At 41.4% G+C, this 18858-nt stretch overlaps 1 protein-coding gene across 13 annotated transcripts in view; it reads right to left on the bottom strand.

Annotated features, from left to right (window-relative positions):
• ANK3 (ankyrin 3) overlaps positions 1-18858 on the bottom strand; it is a 670144-nt gene that overhangs the window by 88561 nt on the left and 562725 nt on the right. For 10 of the 13 annotated variants that reach the window (XM_032842415.1, XM_032842423.1, XM_032842430.1 and 7 more), the window contains 2 exons: positions 12899-13022; positions 8004-8106 (listed from right to left, as the gene is read on the bottom strand). In XM_032842415.1, coding sequence (XP_032698306.1) covers positions 8004-8106; positions 12899-13022 — 227 coding nt within the window. Of the gene's footprint in view, positions 1-8003; positions 8107-11351; positions 11364-12898; positions 13023-14278; positions 14539-18858 lie in introns of those variants that run through there. The other 3 variants (XM_032842405.1, XM_032842505.1, XM_032842467.1) reach the window with 3 other exon arrangements.

Below are 18858 nucleotides of genomic sequence, written 5' to 3'. Positions count from 1 at the left end.
CAGACACTGAGTGAAATGGCAAACTGCTAGGGGTCTGTGTGGACAAGTTGTGCAACTAGCTGGAAATATTCTCTTAAGGAATGGATTCCATCTTAAAAAAAAAAAGGTTTAATCCATAGTAACTGGCAATAGAAAGGTGGTTCCCAGAGGCTGGAAGGTAGAGGAAGTGGGAGCATTTGATCAGAGGGTACAAACCTGCAGCTGCAAGATTAGTAAGTTCTGGAAACCTAATGTACAGCACGGGGACTGTAGTTAAAAATAATGTATTATATTCTTGAAATTTGCTAAGAGAGATCTCAGCTGTTCTTCCTATATACACAAAAATGGTGAGTATAGGAGGTGATGGATATGTTAATTAGCTTGATTATGGAAATCATCTTACAATACATACATACATACATCCATCAAAACATCATGTTGTACAACTTAAAAAATGGCTTCCACAAAAGAAAACCTGACTTAAGCAGAAAATAACAATTAAAGGCTGGCTAAAGCAGGTCTTTTTTTTTTTTCCGAAAGCATTTCTTTTACTGAAGTCAACTATTATTATGCTTAAGATTTATTTGAGACTAAAGTGCAAACCATAGAAGCTGAGTTCTTTGGGATTTCCAAACCTGATTGATTTCAAAATAATTTAGCTACCAACTTCCACAAAAGAAGGTGAATCAAGGTCAGCATGGAAGCTGTTAACACAACATCCAGCTCAAGACATCTAAACTGTCCTACCTTAAGTCGAAACACCAGCCCATCTGCCTTGAAAAAAAAATGTGTAATCTTACTGACCAATCTGTGAGAGGTGTTGAATGGATCACCTGAGTAATGCTGGCAAAGCACTCTGAACAGAAAAAGCAGCATATTAAATGTCACTAGTCAAAGGTGTTTATCTTCTAGGGGACTATCTCTAGCAAATCTTTCATCCCAGGCTGGCTACCTTCTACCACCAGGCGCATTTCTGACAACCCCTTAGAATTACCTTCACCACAAGAAACAGGAGTGCTAATCTGCTGATGTGGGGAAAGGGAAGCTGCAGGAGGAGATGGAGTGAGAGGCAGAGAAGGAAAAACTGAGCGTTAGCATAACCGGCCTTTGGGATTAGGCATTCTTATTTTCTATTACTGAAATAAGTGGAAATTGCCTAGGTCTTAAAGTGACAGACATGCAATTTCTCCTGAAGAACCCTCCTATTTACATGTGACTTGCTAATACATCAAGCAGTACATAGCACTTTATATGACTAAGCATACATGAGGTCATCCTTAGCCTAAAAAAGACAATCTAACCCAAAGGAACTGGAGTCCTGGGCTATGAGATAAATGAGAGAGTGACGAAGTGGAAGGTATGACGGCTGCCTCCGGGTAGCCTCCAGGTATGGGGAGGCTTGAATAAGGCCTCCAACAGTGAAGACAGAATGACCCCATTCAAACAGCCAATGCAACCGTTCCCATACTACTTTAGTTAAACCTTCTAACCTGGTCAGTATTAGAAGCCCTGCCAGTCATCCTGAGACATAAACCATGTGGGCAAATCCGATCTGAGAGGGGAAGGCTGCAAAATGAAAGCAACCTCTTTAAGCCTCCTAAAAGAGGGACAGGGTCTCACAGCTGCCCCTTTTCTCGTTTTCATGGATGCACTGCCCCTATAGCAATGGAATTGAAAGGAAACAGAAGGCACTCACTGCTTAGTAATCAATCAGCAAAGAATGTTTTTCTAAAAGTTTTTGCTTAGAACGCCCAAATTTATAGCTCTTCTCTTAAGCCATAGCTCCTTTCCTTATTTTGTTAAGATTACATTTATTTAGATCTAGAGAGAAAGCATAAAACAGAATCTCAAGACTGAACGGAACTTTAAGATGCTAGAAGACTTTCTATGTTGCCCTTGATAGGTGGTTATTCATGTCAGGTTTGACCACCACCAATATAAGCATGTTAATGAGGACCCAAACCCCAATTAAACTGGCTTAAGACACTCCCCTCTACCTCCCAGGGGTGGGAGGAGATTGAGATCAATTCACTGGTTTATATTGCAAGAAAGTCTGGGAGGGACCAACTTCAGGCTGAATCCAGCCATGGCTCATGGTACGAATCTCGTTTTCATGCTCTATCCTTAGCAGCTTCGAGCTGACATCATCCTTAGAGCTTAGCAACCCCAACATGCTACAGAAAGTCTCAAATCTGAGTCTCATTAGGCTGGCTTAGATTTTACATTTTAACCTAAAATAAACACTGTAACCCGGGAAAAGGAATGCTCTGAGAGGCCAAGTTTGGGGCCCATCATTGGAGGAGACGAAGGGATTTCTGACCCTTCTAAATGACATTGAGAAATGGACAGGGGTCCTGGTTTGACCATCAAATCCTGTCTGCCAGCTAAGAAAGTCGCACGGTGTACATAAGCAAAACAAACCCAAGTCCCTAAGTGATTCCCGCTCTTCTCCTACTTTTGGAAAACTACCAGAAATCATACTGAATTAAATGTTTCTACTTGCTGTATACATACAGCCCTTGGTCTTACAAATACTTCTAGGGTCATTCAAAGGAAGTGTAATTAATTGGTTAGCTTGCAAAACAATTTTAGACCACTATCGTGCCTTCTACCTCATATCTATGTGAAGGTCAAGTATTTCCATTTCTTTAATGATGCCTTACATGCCATGACTTTTAGCATAATAATTTTCTCCATAATTTTCATAACTTATTGATGAATGTAAGTTGTCAGTTCCTTTTAAGTCACATTAAATATGAAATTTATTATTAGAATTTGGCATAAGCAAAATAGAGAGCACAACTCTAAATGTAATCTTTCATGCTAAAATATGGATTAAAATGGGGCACCTGGGTGGCTCAGTAGGTTAAGCATCTGCTTTCAGCTCAGGTCATGATCTCAGGGGCCTGGCTGGGATCGAGTCCTGAATTGAGCTCCCTGCTCAGATGGGGAGTCTGCTTTTTTCTCTCCCTCTGCCCCTGGCCCCTGCTTTCTCTCTCACTCTCAAATAAATACAATCTTTTTAAAAAAATTAAAAAAGGATAAAGATGATGGTACCAAATCCATATTAAAAATACTAACAAGCTTGAGGTTTCAAAGGACAGAGTATTAAGTGTGAAAGCTCTCCGATGGCTCCTTTCCCACATAGGGCGATGTAGATGGACAGCTTCTGAGGAAGCAGCCTGGAACCATATGGCCCGTGGCTCTGCCGTTTACACCTGCACTCCCTGGGGTGAGATACTTAAGCTGACTGTGCCTCAGTTTCTTCATCTTCTTAATGGACCCAAGAAACTGTCTCAAAGGGTTTTTGTGAAATGTAAACGAGCTGATACTGATAAGACACTTAGAACCGGTTTTGCACTCAGTAGGAGCTCCATGAAACGTTTTCATCACTATCACCATACGCATCACCACACCTCCTGACACAGTGTCTCCTGAATGTTATTCCATTTAGATCACGAGGACTGGCTGGTGCGGATCATGCACAGCAATTACATAAGCCAAGCCAGACGTGGCTTTCAGGAATTATGTCAGAAGAAATGAAAGAACCAGTCTATTATATTCATTCTAGACAAGCTGGTTTCAGGTTGCAATCATCCCTTGTCTTTGTTACCTTCTATTTGGAAAAGAATGTTTCCAAGCACAGATCTTGTTCCAAAGACAGTCTGACACGCACAAATCAGAGCTTATAAAACAAATACATTAAATGTTGAATAGTCGGTATACGAAAAGATCCCAGCCAGAGTGCTTTAAATCAGTGGGTCCTATCCAGAGATGCATCCCAGAATCACCTGTGGAGCTTTAAGAAACACACGTGCCCAGGAACCCAGCTGGGGAGAGTCTGATTCTGCAGGCCTCTTGTTCTCCGAGGAGCCACTGGTGATTCCAATGTGGGCCCCAATGAAGAATTCTAATCTCACACCCAAGGTGGGGCTCAAACTCATAAACCTGAGGTCAAGAGTCACGTGCGCTTCCAACTGAGCCAGCCAGACATCCCTTCGCCCAGGTAAGAATTCTCACTAGGAATCAGGAGTTTTCAGTTCTGGGTGCATTAAAAAATTCTATGCCTAGGCCCTCCCAGCCACTGGGCAATTGTGCTTGTTTATTTTTAAGTTTTTATTCTAACTCCAGTTACTCAAAATACAGCCTTATATGAGTTTCAGGTGTATGATATAATGATTCAATACTGCCACAGGTCACCCAGCGTTCATCACCCGACAGCGCACTCCTTATTCCCAAATTCACCCATCCCCCACCCGCCTCCCCTCTGATAACCATCCGTTTGTTCTCTATAACCAAGAGTCTGTTTCTTAATTTGTCTCTTTCTTTTCTTTCGTTTTGTTTCTTAAATTCCGCATATGAGTGAAATCATACGGGGAGCAATAGTGTTTTAAAAATTCTTTAAAATGATTCTCATGAGCGGTCAGGGCTGAGAGTCATTGCTTTAAATAATAAAATCTGACAAATGCAAGGCATGATTTACTTACATATATATTTTCAGAGGCATAGCTACAGGTGACTCTTGATTACAAGGTAAAGGGAAGGCAAAGGTATAGGGAGTTCATGGATAACCCAGTATCACAGTAAAAAGAGTCCACTCTTGATTATCCAAGGGGGGGATTAAGTGGTTTACGGACTGATCATGATTAAGGCTCCACAGGGCAAGAGGATGGGCTCACTTCTCCCAACTCCCTTCCCAGCTCCTTTCCCAGCCTCCATACCTGCCTTCAACAACATAGGATCTTGGGAATTACCCGGAGTCTCAACTGCACTTTAACTGTAGTTAAAGCACTTTAATTGCTTCATGGGCAGCATAGTAATAAAGGGGCAACTAATTATGCTTTGTATTGGTGAAGTCTCTGCTTGTTGAAAACGACCAGCACGTGGAGAATTCATTTTTATTCATTTTCCACCTTTATGTGTCAATGCAACTTTAACTGGGTGATGACAGGGAAGTTTCAAATCTGACAGTAAGTCATGTATCATTGCCTTAAGAATTCTAAATATTTAAGGCTTCTTGCATGCTTTCAGACAAAATCAATACTGTGGAGGAAATCCGTTTTGAAGTGTATAAAAACAGATTTAGAGGCATGATGGATATAAACTAATAATGTTTGCCACTGAATTCTAATATAAAGTCTGTGCTTTACATGAAGCATACTTCTCATCAAAATGCTCCTCATTCGTCTTGCACAGTGTAACTGGACCCTTCCCTCATAAAGCCTCTCTTTTGAGGAATTAGTCTCTTCCCTCTTCTGTAATAAATGAGATACTAGAGACTAAAAAGTCAACACAACTTTTTTGCAGTTTGTCTTCCCCTTTCTTCCAAGTTTTTATTTTGAAGGCATTCAAACAAATAAAGACGTTGAAAAAACCTTATAAGAAATACCCATATATACTTCACCTAGATTCAACATTAACATTTTGTGGTATCTGGGTGGATCAGTTGGTTGAGCGTCTGCCTTCGGCTCGGGTCATGATCTTGGGGTCCTGGGATCAAGCCCCACAATGGGCTCTCTGCTCAGGGGGGACTCTTCTTCTCTCCTCCCCCATGCTGGTGTGCATGCACTCTCTCTCCAATAAATACCTAAAATCTTTCTAAAAAATTAACATTTTGCCATATTTATGCTCTCACGAGCTCTCTCTCTCCACACACACACACACACACACACACACACACACACACGGCGTCTTTTGGCTGGTTTGAAAATAAGCAGCTGACTTAATGATTACTTCATTGCTGAAAACTGCCCCATGCCTACCCTGGGAATGGAGATACTCCCCTATATAGCTTTAATAATGCTGTCACTGTTAACAGAACTAACAGTACTTTCCTAGCAATATAGCCAGTATGTGTTCAAGTGTCCTCAATTTTCCCTAAAATGTCTATGTTGTTCATACATTTTTTTTCAAATCTCCAGTGAATTTATCATGAAGTTATGTGCCCATGAATAACTGTGTTCATTAAATATGCTAGTTCCACATGGAACACCTGTCAGACCATGGGATTTTCTGTGGCCCCTGAAGAAAGCAACTTCCCACCTCTGCAGTTATCAATTTAAAGATTTATTTGTAAAGGTTTTGAGATGTCCTAAGCTCTTCTTTCCCCTGACTACTCTCCAGAGATATCTGTAATGACCACAGAGATGCTATTCAAATTTAAGCAGCAACAAACTCCACTAGAGGACATCAGTTTTACCTTTAAAGTTCTCTTTATTCTTTCTTTCTTTTCACAGATCCTTCATTCTGATTAAAGCTGCCCCTTCCAGCCCACCTGAGTAAGCGGGTCCTGGAAATAGCTAACAGGTAATGGTGTGAGAACCCTCAGAAGACTGCTGCAGCCTTGTGGCAAGGCAAACACTTATATCTTTAAGGTGGATAGGCAGAAATTGAAAGGTAGTGTAACAATGGCCGTGGGAGTGGCAGTGATGGTGGCAGTGATGGTGAGGTCATGGCTGATGCTGGTGGTGGTCCCAATTTCAGACCCATGTCCCAAAGTAAATATATATCCAGAAATAAAAAACATAATTAGGTTCAGTCAAGCATTTGAGACACCATTCTAGAACCAGGCACATGTTTTATATATGACCCGTGTTACTGACACCCAAGGAAGCTCCTACCACCTGCGATTTTGTAAGTTTTGTGGGGTTTCTTTCCTTAGTCCTGGAGAATGATAGGCATGTCTACACTTGTGTCATCATTATAGCCACCAACATCTCGTTTTAATTGGGAACCTGAAGAGATCAGGATTACCTGACCAGGATAATGACCACAGCCAACCAACCAACACAGCCAACACAGCCAACCAGGCACAGCTCCTCAGAAAACCTCAACCAATACCTGGGCAACACCTTAGACCCAAACACTTAGCTTCACTAGTGGACACAAGTGCTTTCTCTAGTGCTAACACCCACTTAAACCATGACATGCTATCTCACCTATAATTATTCTACAAAGGGTGCTTATGTCTGACCAAACACTGAACAGCCACTGTATTCACCTCTGTAAAATCTGCTTGCAAAGAATGTTCTGGAGAGTGCAAAGTAATAAAATATTTATTGTAGGTTCTTGTGAAATACAATGTATATCTGTATGTCTGGAAGTCAGCATCTCTAAACACAGAGAAGTCCCAAAAATCTGACTACCAGCTGCTTAAACCTCTAACTCGGTGATACTCTTCCTAACACTTGTTCATCTCATCCAATGTCCCCTCATTGTTCAGTGAATAAGTCAGTCTATCATAATTTCACCAATGATTGACATTGGTTCAATAGGATAAGCCACCTTCAAAATTAGTTTTATGGCCTAAACAGTTTCGTCCATCATTAGCTCCTGACTGCGTGCATTTAAAACCAGGTACTGTATGTGTATCTAGAATGAACCACCCTGAGCCCACAGGCAGCAGGACTATGTTGCGGGAACGTCCTGCATTAAACCAGTATCTTTTCAACCACAATTCCTGAAAAGCAGAAACGGCATGAGCACCAGCAGAGGTTCTGGTAGAAAACAAAATACCATCACGTCTTGAGATGGCCCATCACAGGCAGCTTTGATGCTAAAGGATCAAAAACCTGACCAAGCTCATCTTTAATCACATGCTAAAAACAGTTCTAGCCCATTCCAACATGCACCCAGTATCTTCAGGAAAATAAGACACCCACGTGGGTGATGTCAGCAACTTCAGCTACCAATTATTATTAACTCTTTAAAAAAATTGAAATAGATTTGACCTCGAAGTGAGAAAGTGACCCATGTCTTTGATAGGACTTCGAGTTCCCCTCTGTGGCCTGTTAGGGATAACCCTGAAGGCGAGCAGGGTTATTTCTGTATATGGCACAATTGATATTTTTTCTTTTTTTTTTTTTTCCAAATGATTTTTACCTTTGTCCCTGGCAGTACAGGTCGATTTATGAATGCAAAGTCAAACGTGTAGAAATACTGTTTTTGTCACAGGACTGAAGAGCTCGATTCAATCATAGCCACGGAAGTTCAACAATCCAAGAATCTTGAAGGAGAGCACGTACCTGCTCTTTGGACGGTACGAGGAGCTCTTCAATCATCATGCTGTCCCGTGCGTAGGAGCTTCTGTTCAAGGTGTACGACCTATCCGAACTGAAGGAGCGGAGGCTGTTGTATTTACAGTTAACCATTCAAGAGTGGTGGATGACGATGAGATGAATAAAATAAAATTAATGCATGCAACTATGAAAACAGGCAAGATGGCTAAAAATATCAACAGAAGTCGTTCTTGAAAAGACATCATCGAAAATAAAATCCCTTATATTTGAGGAAATCTCTTCAGCTTGGACAATCTCATGATCAGATTTTGTTTAAAATTAGGCCACATGGTGTTAAATCTGTGAGAATATGAAATGCATGAACACTTCGGATGTCTCACTATGACAGGTGAACCAACACAGCAATTGAGAAGAACCAGATGCCTCTTGATAATCTGAGAGATTTTTCTATGGTTAAGACCATATGTTAGAGTCTCCTTTATCTCTGGTCCGTATCTGTTTACCTTGCACTGCTGAATGGGATTCTGTCTGCGGAAAATGGGTCTGTTCATAAGTCTCTGGAAACCAGATATGGGTTTAACCTAGTAAGAGCTCTGGTTTTCAGCAGGACTCATGGAAAACATAAAAAGGTAGTGTGACAAATAGACCTGGCGTGATCTTTGCCATCTTTCAGGCCTTGAAAATTTCAAATTTCATGTATGGTTATTTTGTCTTTCCTTGCTCTCTTCCTTCCTTCCTTGTGCTGTACACTGTTCTTCTCTCAAGCCTCTCTTAAATCCTCAGACAGTCCCTGAGTTTCCCAGAGTGTAAGACCCCCAATGTCCTGAAATGCCTCTCACACACTGACCTTGAAACTAAGAACCAGCAGAGGGTTGGGGGAGGGGATGGCAGGGCAGGAGAAGTGAGCGAAGATGGTCCAAAGGTATGAACTTCCAGTTATAAAATAAGTCAGTCCTGGGGATGCAGTATACATACGGTGACTTAGCTAATAATATTATACTGAGTATTTAAACGCTGATAAGAAAGTACATCTCAAAAGTTCTCACCACAAGAAAAAAAATATTTGTAATTATGGTGGTGATGGATGTTAATGTGACTTATTGTGGCGATCATTATTTTGAAACTAACAAGTTACATGTCAATTACATCTCGACTTTAAAAAAAACAACAACAATAGAGTAAAAGGGATGCTGGGAAGCCTGCACATGTGGGTACATAGGACATGCAGGCTGACTGGGATTGCCCCCAATCTGAGCCTTGGCAGAACACCTTGGGATTAATCCTCCAGAAACAGAGGACAGGTTTATGAGGAGCTGCTCTGAGGTCATCTCTGTCTCACCTCCCTCTCCCACCTATCATGATAGGCTGTTATAAGGTAACTTTGCACCACCTCTTGTTTTGAACGAGGTCTGATACTTTCTGCCCCACTCTCTTTGGGACAGAGCTTCAGAACAAGAAACCGCTTAGCTGCTATCCCCGCAATGCAGGATCCCACAATTACCATGGGAGGTAGACAGCCCCTTTTGTTTCAGTGGCATCCTGACTTATATGGAAGACAAGGACGGTGGGAAGTTCCCACCCGTCACTGCCCATGTCTGGATCTAAATGTGGCTGCTTGAATCTTTACCAATAGAATGAGACCTTGGTCTTGCCTGGTATGTGTTTGAAGGGAAAAGAGCAAAGAGATACATAAGAAATGCCTCCTTGCTTTGCACAAAATGACTTCTTTTCTCCACTGCTCACTACTAAAGATTACCCCAGGTGGGTATTTTTATACCAAGATACAGAGGCCCCTGATTTACAGGAATAATTCTAACAGTCTACACAAATGAGTAGATGCATTCTTCTAGGATTAGAGCCTTGCCTTCCACCAGAATCTTGAGGGGATCTTCAACCTCAAAATAACCATCATTCTCTAGTGTATTCAGCAAATATATACTGACTCTTAGAGGTAAGACACAAATATTAGAGACTGGACAGAGAAGCAAAAACAAACCCAGAAAGAACGAAGTCTTATTTCTGCACAGAGCTACCTAGTAAGCCACGTGCCTGGCCACTTGCATGGACGGGCCTTCTAGGCCCAGTCACACAACACATAGTCTTCATTTTTTTTTTTTCCTGCTTCAGTGGCAAACATTTTTTTCCCCTGTTTTACTCCTGTTTCTAGCCTCTTCCCTTCTCTTAAATATAATATAAATTTCCTAAAAGCAGATACGGTCTTTCTACTCTCTAACTCAACACTGTCCAATGGAACCTTTAGCACTGATGGGCACATTTTACCTGTACCATCCAAGACAGGTGTGGCTAGTGTGACTGAAGAATTGAACTGAATTTTAATTTTTACTAATTTTAATTAAATAGTCTTTTGTGGCTAGGGGCTACATCATCAGTGTAACTTCTAGCACTCATGGCAAGGCCCCATTTGCCCCCATGATGTGGTATGGGAGACACTGGGAAGCCCCACTCTCTGCACTGCACATTCTAGAAATTACGTATGCTAACACTGCTGGTCGGTAAAGGCCAATTTATAGTATATGGAACAAACACTTAAATGTTTAAAAAATTTATTACCTATTCATTTTAACTTCAGTTTTTAAATATATCTAAGATGTGTTAATATTTTTAAAATATCCTCTTTCTTTTAACTTCTGTATGAGCTCCAACTGAAAAACAGAGCCTAGAAACTGGGTGCTGTCAACAGAAAAGCCTAAAGATGTCTTCATTTTATAGAGTGTCTAAGTTCCTCACTGTTCCCAACCAAGTTACATTAGACAGATGGAGCTCATTATGTCCATCAAACTTTGCTCTGAATCCTTGATACATCAGAGCCCTTTCAGCTACTAAAACTAGATATTATTTGCATGGGGATCTGGAAAGCATGAAATTGTTTACAACTAAGGTCAACTATATTATTTGTAGCCATCGGTATACCCTAAGTGTTAAATACAGGAAGTGTTAGAAAAACACATGCCTCAGAAGTCTAAAATCATACTAATGTACCTAGCACAAGGTCAGATAAAACAGCCACCAGCAAACAGACTGCTTTTCAAATCAAGACTTTTTCTTCAAACCCAATGAAAGTTTTCCAGTTACTTCATGCACTATTCAAACTTTGTTAAATAGAAGAAGTTCCTTAAGGAGTCAATTTTGCATTAGTCACATCTCTTGTCATACATTCAGTTACTTGCTAAGTTTCTCAGAAATACAAAAGTGATTTTTCTGACACTGAGCAGGAAAAAAAAAAAAAAAGCACATCGCAGCATAGCACAGCACAGCACAATGCTAAGGAAAATCAAAATGAGAATGAGTCATGGAAGGGCAGAAAAACACCATAAAAGGGACATCTCTTCTTACCTGATCTTGGGACTAATTTAAAGTATTTTAGAAAAACACAGGAGAAGTGGAAAGCAAAAAAATCAGACAGGGAAAAAAGAAAAAAATGTTATGGTTGAATGAATTACACATTGAATGTATTCCTTTTAAATGTTACACTCAGAATATTATATTTGGTAGTATTCTAAAATACTTAAAAAAATAAATTGGTTTTATAGATTTTTTTTGCAGATTTGCCTCTGAGCATAACATGAGTTGCCAATGTAAAAAAATGAGTTACATATAGTAGCAACAAATCATAATGGTGCAATCAAGACCAGAAGTGTGGAAGCCTTAGAACTGTCTTGAGAAAAATTATGAAACAATATATGCTGGTTTCATCTCTCACTGGATGTCAGCTTCTACAATTTTCTATATACAAATGATTGGTTCACAAAATGTAGCTTTTACATATTATCTGAGGAAGAGAAAAGCTAGTTATTGGATCGCAAAAACTATTAAGCCTCCAAATAGAATTTTCTCTTGAGATCCTTTGAGATTCTGGCTATTTTCAGTTGTAGCTTGTGGCTCTGTGTGCTTACCTGAGACACTAGGTATTTTTAAAAAGTTATTTTCCCCTTATTAATGATACCTGCTACAATAAGCTTTTAAGGACTTTTATAAATTTATCAAACAAAAACTCTATAGAGTTACATGTCATTCCAAATTCCACTAATAAAAAGAGTAACTGGAAGGAAAATCAGTTCAGTATCTGAACTGGCCACATCAGCAACACTGAGCATAAACTCCCAGGCTTTACTTTGTGGGAAGTGCCATTTACTATTAAACAATGAAACTTTTTACAAGAGAGTCTTAAACTATAGGAAAATGTCCTCAGGGCTCTGGCTTAGAAAGTTTAATTATTAGCTTTAAAATAAGTTGACTGTCAGCAAACATGCTGTTAAACCAACCAGGGAAAAGAAATCCCCAAATTCTGGACAAGGTCCTGTTTCTTCCAATCAGCGTCAGGTAGGTATGAGCCAAGGTTTTTCACATGCAAAAGTTTTACACTTCAGTTTTAAGGATTGAATTTGCTACCATTCCTGTCTGTGACTTTAAGTAAGTTTGGTAACATTCCTGACGCATCCCTTTGTAAACAAAGTAATGGCATAGTTTTAGAAGGGATACCCAAACACTTGGTAGACAATTCTAATAAACTATATGTAATTTTTTTTTTCAAGAATGCTCTCTTTTAAGTCTCAGTCATGACTGAATTTTGAAACACGGAGACCATACAGATTCTCCCAGTTCCGTCAGTGGGCTCTTCTACTATCATGCTTGAAGCATGACTGCGAGCTGGGAACAAACCAACACGTGACATGTTCAATCACAGAAAACCAAGGACTGAAAAACCATGAAAGAAAATGGCAGAGCATGGACACCGGCGTTGAGAACATTCTATTCTACCAAATTCACACCCTCATCCAAAGAGGACGTCGGAGGATCATGTGAAACATGAAAATGACTTTGGCTGATGACAAATCATGGCTGTATTCAATAAACTGTGAAAAACAGCAACGATAAAATACCTGGCAGAACGGGCCCCAAGACTAAAGCCCATGTAGCCCTCGGCGGGGAGAGAGTCGTCGCCCAGCTCCTTCAGGTCCTGTGGCCCGAGATACTTGTCCGTGTCCCCTGTCATGGCATCTTCACCTGCCGATGGACAAAAGCCAGAATCAGAAGCTTCCCTTTCGAAAATGGGTCCGTTGAGGAGAAAACCACTCCTTTGGTCATCCGCAAACCACCCGGGTTTCTCACTCACTTTCCCCTACCCCCGCGTTACTGACGCTTAAGGAAAAAACAGAGGTGAGGTTAGTTCATAATTTCAAGAGTGAATGTCAGTAGCGGAAGGGCTCCTGGGGTTAAGTACCACTTTTTAAAACTTTCCCTGAACTCCTTCTTCCCCTCAAGCCCTGGCAAACTAGAAAGGGGATCTTTTTTTGTCAATGAGCTTCCCACGCCTCACCACAAGGAGGGCAGATTGTCCGAATGGACGTGGATTGCAAAATAAGAACCACCTCGCCATGACTACTACTCCAAAAATTATACTGGGAAGGGAGGGGACCTTTTTTTTTTTTTAAGTGGTCTTCTCACACACAGGATTTCAGTTTGGGGCTTCTGTAAGAAACCAGCAAGTCATTTAATCTGAACTATTACTTCTTCCTGGAGAACCTTGAAACACATCACTTTTGAACTGTTTCTATACCTATCACATAACAGCTTGGTCCGGCTGCCCCAGGGCTGAAACCCTGCTTGGGAAGGAGCTCTACCTTCTGTAGAGACCAAATGTAGAGACCAGCAGTTTGAAGGAAGGACTATATGAAGTGCTCTTGGCTCACCAGTACAAAGAGTTAATTCCGTAAAACTTTTACTAGCTACATATGCATAACATGACCTCACGGAAAAACCACATTCCAAGAGTGACAGAGCAGGTTTTTCAAATGCCTTTTGCCCTCTGGGATGGTTCCCATCCTTTTCAAAACGTAGCACAGTCCGTGGAAAAGTTCGTTCTGCAAAGCAGGCAAACCTATTTCCTTTTTATGACTCTCCTTACCCTTTCTGGACACAAGAGATTTCAAAAGCGTGCACGTTATATTTTCTCAAAGGTAAGTGATTCATCTGTTCCAGCTCTATTTTCCAATTCCTTCATTCAGTACCGTTTATAATTTCCATTCATTTAAACCCAGGAAACCGCAAGAGCTTAGCTTTTAAACTACCAATCAAGTCTAAAAATACACTGTCAACTACTGTTTTTGCAAATATAAAAAAGAAACAGATCTGCTTTCTACTACTACCCAGGACCCAGAGAGATTATTTTAAGTAACTACTCACAGCTGGGCTATTTGCACAACCACTGCATACGAAACAAAAACAGCACACACCAAGCACGACTTAAAGAAAGAGCTTACTCTGTGGTAAAGCCATTTCCACCAGGCGGGGCAGATCAAATGTTTTCCTGATGTTTCCAGGAATTCCTTAAGCAGTGATTTAGAGTGTACCTCGAATCAGCCCAAACAAACCGACCCCTGGGCTGTGTTCACCGTCTTCACCGCCGCTGGGGTCCGCTCAGCATCTTCGTCTCCTCGTAGACAGTTGAAGAAGTGCACATCTTTTCTCTAACTTGTCCGAGTTCAGAGATTTTCGATATTCCAAACCAGAAAAAAATACACGAAAAAAGTGCAAAACCTGCCTACCCTTAATTGAGAAGACCCTTTCGATCACTCTGCAGACATCCTTTTAAAGCTTCTTCTGATTGGACCAAAAACTCCGCTGGCAAGCCTCTAGCAGGACCGAATGGTGACATAAATGCAAGCCCCTGAGTTATTTGTATGTAAATATGAGGACTGCTCCAGTGTAGACTTTCGGTAATTTGATACCAATGGCCGGTGCCTCATCGGGGAACCGAGGCAGCCTTACATCCAGGGAGAGCCAGCGAGCAGGGTGCTGCGCTTAATTATGAGGTGACTCTTCTCCAGCATGAATGAAGAAACGGCCAACCCAGGTAGAAGAAAAACAGAAGAAAACAAAGAAGTGGCCCAGGCGGGGAGTGGCAGGGAGCTCCAGGCAAACTTTCAACTTTGTTCTCGGCTGGGAACACCAGGAGCCCTGGTTATTTATGGTCCCTGTCAGGTGGAAGGAGGGGGAACAAGGAGCCGGAGGGAGGGCCTGCCCTTGAGCCGAGGTGCTGAAAGTGTGGGGCCGAGGGGAGTCGCAGGGATTCCCGGATGTCTCCGAGCAGCGCTGGAGGATACGCAAATCCCCACTGCTTTTTATCAAGAGTTGGAAGAGAGGAGCAGAAGTGAGACGGGCTGGAAAAAGCAAGTGGATGTCTGCTCCACTTTTTGGCACAAGTTCTTTCAGCTGTTTGACACCCTCATGGGAGCTCACTGGTTCTCCCTCCTTGAGGCGGCTCTGCAGAGAGCGCCCAAGCCGAGGCGAAGAGGTCTTTGCATAAAGGGCAGGATGCAGCCCAGAGGAGGCGCTTCTGTCACTTTGCTCTGGTCCGTTGTTTCCCTCTCTCCAGGACTCCTGGCCTCCCTTTGGAGCTGCTCCACCCTGTTTGTGTTGGCAGGGGAGGAAAAAACGAGCAGGACTTCTGCATCCTCCATCTAGGCACGCTCGAGAGGCAATTTCAATGGCTCGTTTCTCAGAAGAGCTGGAAAGTTACGCCAGATACTAAGTACAGGGCTCTGAACGGTCGTGCTGAAGTCAGTGGTTTACAGCACTTTTCCATGAGTGTGTCTATCTCCTGGAAATTTGCATCTGTAGAACCCCGAAGTGGGGAACACATTTGTTTCTCCTGGATCAATGAATGCACGACTCACCTAATAGTACGATGATAGGAGACCCAGGGCTTTAATTGGAGCAGCCTGATAGTAATCAACATGGTACATATGCAGGAATAGAAGGGAAGCCGTTTATAATGCCCGGTATGTATTGAAAAATATTCCCAAGCAAAAGAATAATTCCCAACTTTGTAAAGAATGGAAGGGGAAGTCGTGGTTCAAATGGATAAAATGACTAAACATTAATCTGTTTTCCACATCTGCACTTAAACTGCAAACTGCTTAGCAAAGCCTCATTCAATGACTGCTGCTCCTTCCTCTTGACTTATCAGTTGGCCTTTCTCTGGCCAGCCTGCACAACTGCACAGTCCTGCACATCTGCTGTCCTTCTGTTATATCGAATTATTTCAGTCCCTAGAAGTCCAGAAACTCTTTAGACTTTGAACCATTACATAGGGTGCACTCTTGATGGAACCTTTATCCTTCTTCTTCACCTGTGTAATCTCTCCAAACTTTGACACTAAAATTCCTCCTGTCCTGGACGGGACCATCTAAAGTTAGTGGTTCTTCATGTGGGCTTCCCTTATCAGAGTGTCCTACCAGGGAAAACGTCTGTTTAGTCTCTCCCACTGGATGATGAGATCCACGCTAGATTAGGAACCAAATTCTTCCTGAACCTGGCATATTGCAAGTGCCCCATAAATACTTTTGGATTTCATCATTGCTTTCATTAAAGAGGATGGTAAAAACAAGAACAAAACAAAACAAAGAAAACCAGACTCTCAAATACAGAGAACAAACTGGTAGTTGCCAGAGGGAAGGTGAAGAGGGAGATGGAGAAAAATAATAAAGAGGCTGGTGGTTGTGCTTTTCTCTCCCCCTCTACTGGCCGCATCAACTTAGCACTCTCTGGCATGCCAAGTTGATGACTGGTACATAGGAAACTGTTAATAAAGTTAAGTTTCTCTTCTTCTTTACCCATCCTTCCAGACTTCTGAAATGGTCACTGTGAAACCAAAAGATGCCCAGAGTTGAAATGGGGGTGAGAGCTGTCAATATAGTTGGGCAAAGATTAATTAAAATAGCCTCATGACATGGTGAAGACATTTCTTACAAGGCATGGAAAGCAGAAACCCAGGCAATGTTAGTATTTCAAGGCCATTTTGCATAATTGGTGCTCTTGATTCAAATCCTGGCTTCATCAGTGACCAGTTAAGTGACCTTCGGAACACTGTTTACTCTGAGTCACAGTTCCCGCCTCTCTGAAACTGGGATAATAACTCGGCCTCTAACCTCAGCCTCTTCCAGGGATTCAGTGAAATAATGCACAGAATAAGCACTTCATCAGTATGGTTAGTGTTATTGTGTAACACAGCTTTCTGTGGTGCCCAAACAACTGAATGCATGAACTCATACAGTTAGAATTTCAGTTGCTACTGCTGATACTGGTAAAGGCAAAACCCAACCACGGTAGCAGATGTCTCTGCTCTCCATTGTCTACAATGCCTAATGCAAGGCCTGGCTTATAGCTAATTAATAAATATTTGTTGACTGATTGACTGATTGAATAATAAGAGACCACACCTACTCTTCTTTCAATAAACAAAATATTCCATAATTTTATAGAGCACAACACACTATTACACCAAAAATTAGAAAGGAATGACATGAATTATGTTGTGCAGTTTGTTAATGGCCTCTAATCCATGCTGTAACCCAAAATATTTTATTAGTAGTAGCTTCTGACCAATAGGCCCAAAGGTAGATAAGCCAACAAAGATAATTCTATGACTGGACAACTCTGATACAGTATCATATATATTTAGTTGAAATATATATATTATATATTATTATATTATAATATATATGTTTGTTTAATATATTATATATAATATATTGTTTAATATAATATTATGTTTATATATAAACAATAACCACACATTCTCACTTACCAAGAAGCACTTGTGTGGGTTTATGTTTCCGAGAAGTGTTTGGTGAAGTGTTATAACAGTTGTGTTATAGGTAACTTTGAGCATTTTGTGGTGAAGAGGGTGTGGTAGCTAGTGTTTAAAGAAGCTTTCTCCCCAGCCTCACCCCCACCACGAACCACATCTCTTTAATTAAATGTGGGCTTGTTCAATTTTTGAACAATAATATGCAGGGGAAGTGATATTGCATGACTTTTCAGTGTTGGTTCCAAGAAAGCTTGCAGTTTCTCCTTGGCTCTCTTTTGAACACTAGTTTGGGGGACGCCAATCCCCATGAAGATATTTGACTACCATGAGACCTCCATGCTGTTAAGAAGGTCAAAGAAGCCACATGGAGAGGCTGCGTGGAAAGAGAGAGAGAGCTGTCCAGCTCCCCCTCAGCTGTTTCAGGGCTGTCCGAGGCCGACAGACCTATAACTGAAGATACCACATCGAACATTCTGCCATATTACTCCCATCCCAGCTGCTAACCGACTGTAATCTCAGCAGAGCTCAAGAATCCAGCTGAACCCAGTTAACTCACACAACCATGGGAGATAATAATAGATTAAACCCCTGAGTTTAGAAGTTTGTCATCACAGCGCAGTAAGAAGTGGGAACAGAGAGGAATGAGAAATGACAAGGTCTAAAGGTAGGCCAAAGAGGTCATGTGCTGATTGCTTAATGCATGTCCAGTGAATTAAGAGTGAGCTCTGCAGAGTGCTACCCGATTACCGCAGAACAAGCCCACGAAGAGTACCCCAGTGAGTGCCACTACGGAAGCCTCATCTATTTAGTATTGACTTTATGTCTCTTAAAATCATGAGCACTGCCGTTCTCACTGTTAATCCATTTCTGATAATAAAATACCAGACACTGGAAACTGTTTAAAGGAGAACACAAAACACCCCAGTCTACCTTGATCCCGCCATTCACCAAATAATAAAAACTGAGTCATTTCACTTCAATTTTCCAGCTATCCCTCTTCCTGGTCCTCCTATCGTGACTAGGGTAAGAGGTTTCTCGTACCACAATCAACCTTTCGAAGATCCATACCCTTTCACTAACAGGAAATCACGCAAAATAGAATCAAGAACAAAGGAGACAAAGAGAATATATGAAATAATTATCAGGACTGTCGCTGATCACATAGCTGTGCCCTCGGTCCTTTGTACTTACTTATTTTTAGATTTTTAAGTAATCTCTACACGCAATGTGGGGCTCAAACTCTAAACC

The sequence above is a fragment of the Lontra canadensis genome, unplaced genomic scaffold, assembly GCF_010015895.1.
Source record: "Lontra canadensis isolate GAN:19392208 unplaced genomic scaffold, GSC_riverotter_1.0 scaffold3, whole genome shotgun sequence".
Lineage (NCBI taxonomy): Eukaryota > Metazoa > Chordata > Mammalia > Carnivora > Mustelidae > Lontra > Lontra canadensis.
This window is presented reverse-complemented; position numbering and strand designations above follow the sequence as displayed.